Source organism: Rhincodon typus, chromosome 47 (assembly GCF_021869965.1).
Source record: "Rhincodon typus isolate 14 chromosome 47, sRhiTyp1.1, whole genome shotgun sequence".
Taxonomy (NCBI): Eukaryota; Metazoa; Chordata; class Chondrichthyes; order Orectolobiformes; family Rhincodontidae; genus Rhincodon; species Rhincodon typus.
Genome location: NC_063378.1, coordinates 9,638,600 through 9,643,781, shown reverse-complemented (window position 1 = coordinate 9,643,781; position 5,182 = coordinate 9,638,600). Strand labels below are relative to the sequence as shown.

Here is a 5,182-nt window from a genome sequence, read left to right as displayed (position 1 = left end):
AACTTTGACACGTTACACTTGGTCCCCAATTCCAAATCATCGATGTATGTTGTAAACAATTGCAGTCCCAGCACTGATCCCTGAGGCACACCACTAGTCACTGTTCGCCAACCAGAACAGCACTCATTTACCCCCACTCTTTGCTTCCTGTTAGTTAACCAATCCTCAATCCATGCCAATACATTGCCTGTAACGCTGTGTACCTTTATCTTATGGAGCAGCCTTTTGTGCGGCATCTTGTTGAACACCTTTTGGAAATCCAAATTCACCACATCTACTGGATCCCCTTTGTCCACTGCACTCGTAATGTCTTCATAAAATTCCAGCAAATTAGTCAAGTTTTACCTGCCTTTCAGGAACCCATGCTGCGTCTGCCCAATGGGACAGTTTTTAATCTCGATATCTTGCTATTTCTTCCTGGATGATAGATAATGAGCCTGTATCTTCTGAAGTTTAGAAGATTTGGAGGTGATGAGTGAAAATGTATAAGATCCTGAGGGGACTTGACCAGCTGGTGGATTCCCTCTTTGGGGGAATCTAGAACAAGGGGTCACTTTTTAAAAGTAAGGGGCTGTCTGTTTAGATCAGAGATGAGGAAGATTTTGTCTTCCAGAGAGTTGAGAGTCTTTGCAATTTCCTCTCCTCCAAAGGCAGTGGTGACAGGATTATTAGATATTTTTGAAGTAAAGGTAGAAAGATTGGTGATGACCAAGGCAATGAAAGATTATCAGGATATGCAGGTATGTGGAATTGTGGTTAAAATCAGATCAGTCATGATCTTATTGAATGACAAAGCAGGCTCAAAGGCCTGAGTAGGCTCCTCTTGTTTCTTGATATTGCGCACCAAAGCACTTCATCAATGTGAGTCTGTAACCAAACATAATATTGAGCTCTGTCAGGAGATAACAAGACCCATTAGCCAATTAAAGGAGTTTTCTAGAGGTGTTGAGGGAGCTAGACAGGGATGGTGGAAGGATAGAGGTCATGGAGCCATTTAGGAAGGTAACCTCAAGCTTGGTGTCCATGCAGCTGAGGCCACACAAACTGGGGGAGGGGCTGGGAGAAGACTTGGTGTTTGGTTGATGTAGTTGACCACTTTCCCCTTGGTAACTTGGTTGTCCTCTCTCTGTTTTGTTCTCCAGGTAGAACTGGAGTCACCACTTCCCTGTTGCCAGGTGTACAGATAGGGATCATGCCAGGTACTGCCCCCTCCTGCACTGTCAGAGTAGAAACAGGCCCTCCATGGGGTAACTGACTCTTCAGCAGCTCCCATGTACAGTACGGGTTGGGTGGTGAGAGTTGGTGGACCCTGGGCACTTGCTGTGTTGCTTGTTATATCTTCCTCTGCACTATCTTGGGATCCTCTCTGTCTCTCAGTTGTGTGATTTCTACACTGGTGACACATAGTGCATTACAATGTAAATGTTAGAAGTTCTGTTGCTGTGATGTATTGGGTGTTTTGGTATGTCTACAAATACTGCATAGTGGGCCAATGGCCTCCTTCTGTGCTAAAGATGATGATGTGCTCTGTAATGTGTGCGCGCGCGGGGAGCGAGTCTGGAATGTGTGCGCGCGCGGGGAGCGAGTCTGGAATGTGTGCGCGCGGGGGGAGCGAGTCTGGAATGTGTGCGCGTGCGGGGAGCGAGTCTGGAATGTGGTCCACTGTCATGTGAATAAAGGACTGTTGGTGTTTAATTTGTACTTGTTTGAAATGTAGTGCCCTGAGATTTGAACAGTCTGTGTGTGGGACCTTCGCCTGCGGTGGGCCCACAGAGGATGGGATGATGTTGAATTTGTGTAGCGTCAGACACATTCTCTGGTCAATAACTTGGCTCCTCTGCCCTCAGATTGGCTGTTTGTGGTTCTGGTGGTTCTCGGGTTTGTCATTCTGCTGATCCTGATTGGTATCTGCTGGTGCCAGTGCTGCCCTCACACTTGCTGCTGTTATGTACGGTGTCCATGCTGCCCAGAGAAATGCTGCTGCCCATTTGCATGTGAGTAACCCCTATCTTCATTCACACCTCTCTCTGTCAACGTGGAATATTCCTCACAGCAAATCTTTCACTCCGCACACTATACTCGCAGTAAATATTGTAACAGGTTGGTGCAGAGAATACCTCTGGAGGGAATGGGGAAGGACAAAGAGCCAGAACAAAGGTCAGGACTGTCACATCAGTGTTGCATGGATGTCAGGAAGAACTTCCTCAAACAGAGGATCAGTCACGCACTCTCTCTCTTTCTCACACACTCTCACACCCTCACTCTCTCGCACTCGTGCTCGGTCTTCTGCACCCTCACCCTCCTGCCCTAGCGCGCTCTCAACCCTCTCACATCCTCTCTCACCCTCGCCTTTTCTCAGCCCTTGCGCACTCTTGTGCTCTCTCTCGGTCGGTCTCTCTCTCGCGCTCTTGGTCGCTCTCGCTCGCTCGCATGCTCTCGCACTCTCACTCACGCTCTCAGTCACTCTCGTTCTCACTCACTCGCATGCTTTGGCTCTCACTCTGTCTCACACTGTTGCACTACAACAACCTGTCGTGCCTCAGAGTGGTCAAACGTTTGAAAACTCTGGTCAAGTTTTGATGGGTTTGGGGATTGAGGGTGGCCTTGTGGAGCTAGAATACAGATCGGTCGCAATGGGGAAACAGCCTCAATGGGCTGAATGGCCTCCCGTTCCTGCGGAGAGCGAGCTGAATGGCCTCCTGTTGCTGTGAGCATGGGGGCTGAATGGCCTCCTGTTGCTGTGAGCATGGGGGCTGAATGGCCTCCTGTTGCTGTGAGCATGGGGGCTGAATGGCCTCCTGTTGCTGCGTGATGATTGCAGTTTAAGGGAATGTTGTAGAGTGTAATAATTCGGGAATATTTCTCACAAGTGACTGATTGAATGTGTTTTTTTTTTGCTCCTCCCCAACCCCCACCCCACCCCCAGTATATCACGCGGGAAAGGCAGCTACAGCGGGTATTCCTAGTCTCTATGCCCCGAGTACCTACGCTCCCAGTGTGTACTCCCACCATAGTCAGGGAAAGATACAGCCCCCGCTCCCAGTCATGGTCCCAATGACCCAGTTCAATGGAGGCTATGGATCAGATTTTGATGGAGCCAGCTCAGGTAAGTCACCAAATACTGCAGATGTTGAAAGGAAGGTTGGGGAACACCGGGAATAGTTGGCAGTTCAGGAATCGGCTGTAGAGAGACAGAGACGGCACCGCTTTGGTGTTTCTGGGCTCAGAGGGGTAAATGGTCATGTGTTTGCCATGTTAACTCTGTGCCCTGATCAGCCCTGATCTCAGCTAGCTGCCTCAAGTGAAGGGGGCAGAAATTACCTCGTTACTCATGATAGCAAGGGCTAGCGGGATAACAGAGATGGACAGCTGTGATCCAGAACGGAGGGGCAGGCTTGAGGGGCTGAATGGCCTCCTCCTGTTCCCAGTGCTTGGGAAGCATTAATGTTCTGGACTTGGGAGGGAGGTTAGGGCCCTGTGGGGCAGGGTTTGGTGCTCCTGGGCTGTGGGGAAGAGGGTTTAGATGGGTTGCAGCCCAAAACTACCTCTTCCCCCTTGGGACTAAACTCATTGGAATTTAGAGGAATGAGGGGGAATCTTACAGAAATGTATAAAATTTTGAAGGGAGTAGATAAGATAGAAGCAGGGAGGCTGTTTCCACTGGCGGGTGAAACTAGAACTGGGGGCGTAGCCTCAAAATAAGGGGGAACAGATTTACAACTGAATTGAGGAGGAACTTCTTCACCCAAAGGGTTGTGAATTTGTAGAATCCCCTGCCCAGTGAAGCAGCTGGGGCTTCCTCATTGAATGTTTTTAAAGCAAAGATAGATTTTTGAACAGGAAAGGAATTAAGGGTTAGGGTGAGTGGGCGGGTAAGTGGAGCCGAGGCCAAGAAAAGCTCAGCCATGATCTTATAGAATGGTGGAGCAGGTTTGAGGGGCTGAATGGCCTCGTCCTGCTCCTGTTTCTGATGTTCTAGTGTTCTCCCATCACTCCAGCAGAGGGGCTGGTCTAACCCAGGCTGTGTAACAGATTGAGAGACAGACATTGGTCTCTAACCGCTGTCTGAGTCTCGATGATCCAGCCTGTGATTATTATCAGAATCATGGTGTGTGTCAGATAGTGTCTGCTGTTAGTCACTCACTGGTGATGAGCAGGTTTCAACTCGTTTCTGACAGAAATGTCAGTTTGTGTGGATCCTGCTCCCTTCTCCGCGCTGGAGCTTGCTATTTGAAACCCGCAGCAACGTGGGCTCTTCTAACCCTCTCCAGGGACCAGGGTCTCTTCATGGCCCATGTGGGTTAGTGACTCAGGGGGTCTATGCTGGAACCAGTCACTCTGCAGGAACTGGGGCCCTGGAGATGATTTAGCCCGGAGCCTGGTGCACGTTGCGGGAGGCTGGGGCCTGGTGCACGTCGGTGCGGGGGTGGGGGAGCCGGGGTCTGGCGCACGTCGGCGGGGGGGGGGGGGGGGGGGGCGGGGGGGGGGGGGGGGGGCCGGGCGCACGGGGGGGGGGGGGCCGGGGTCTGGAGCAGCTCAGAGGCCGGGACTGGGGCCTGTTATGGTCCTGTAGGAACCATCTGGCTCTCTCTCTGTCTGTCTCTGTGGTTGCTGTGTGATGTTAGTGGGTGTTGGGTCTATTACAAAGTGGGACACTGGAATTTGAAAGCTGCCCAACATTCAGAGCAGCCCAGGAGATCAGGAGGGAAGCAATTCCCAGGCCAGGATTTGGTCTGGATGGATGGTCGTGTCACAGGCTCAGATTATTCGGGAGGGGGTGAGAGTTGGGAGCAAAGTGGGGCTCTCATTCTGGGACCTGAGCCCTGGGAGTAGGAATGAATCAATCCCACCCTGGATAAAGTCAGTCAACAGTTATTGTCAGTTATTGTGGAGCTAAGCAGAGGGTCAAGGTAAGGATGGGAACCTTGGAAGAGCAGAATGAGTGAGTGGGACAGCATTGAGCTGGGGCCTGGGGCCTGAGGTATGGAGTCTGGGCCTGTGAAGAGGCACGGCAGTGCTGGTGAAACCCAGGATCTGTCTATGTCATGCTCCCTGATCTCTCTTTAAATCTTTCCCCACATTTTCCAGTTGGAAACCAGAGTCGAGTTCCCCTACTCCATGACCAGGACACTGCAAGCTCCGGTGAGTAAGCGTTGTGCAGTTTATTCTCACTGAGTACTGA

At 51.0% G+C, this 5,182-nt stretch overlaps 1 protein-coding gene across 4 annotated transcripts in view; it reads left to right on the top strand.

Moving 5' to 3' along the window:
* The window catches only part of lsr (lipolysis stimulated lipoprotein receptor), a 22,961-nt gene that overhangs the window by 14,196 nt on the left and 3,583 nt on the right, over positions 1–5,182 (top strand). For 2 of the 4 annotated variants that reach the window (XM_048620675.1, XM_048620676.1), the window contains exons 4-7: positions 1,143–1,199; positions 1,848–1,994; positions 2,927–3,106; positions 5,089–5,142. In XM_048620675.1, coding sequence (XP_048476632.1) covers positions 1,143–1,199; positions 1,848–1,994; positions 2,927–3,106; positions 5,089–5,142 — 438 coding nt within the window. The remainder of the gene's footprint in view (positions 1–1,142; positions 1,200–1,847; positions 1,995–2,926; positions 3,107–5,088; positions 5,143–5,182) is intronic. The other 2 variants (XM_048620677.1, XM_048620678.1) reach the window with 2 other exon arrangements.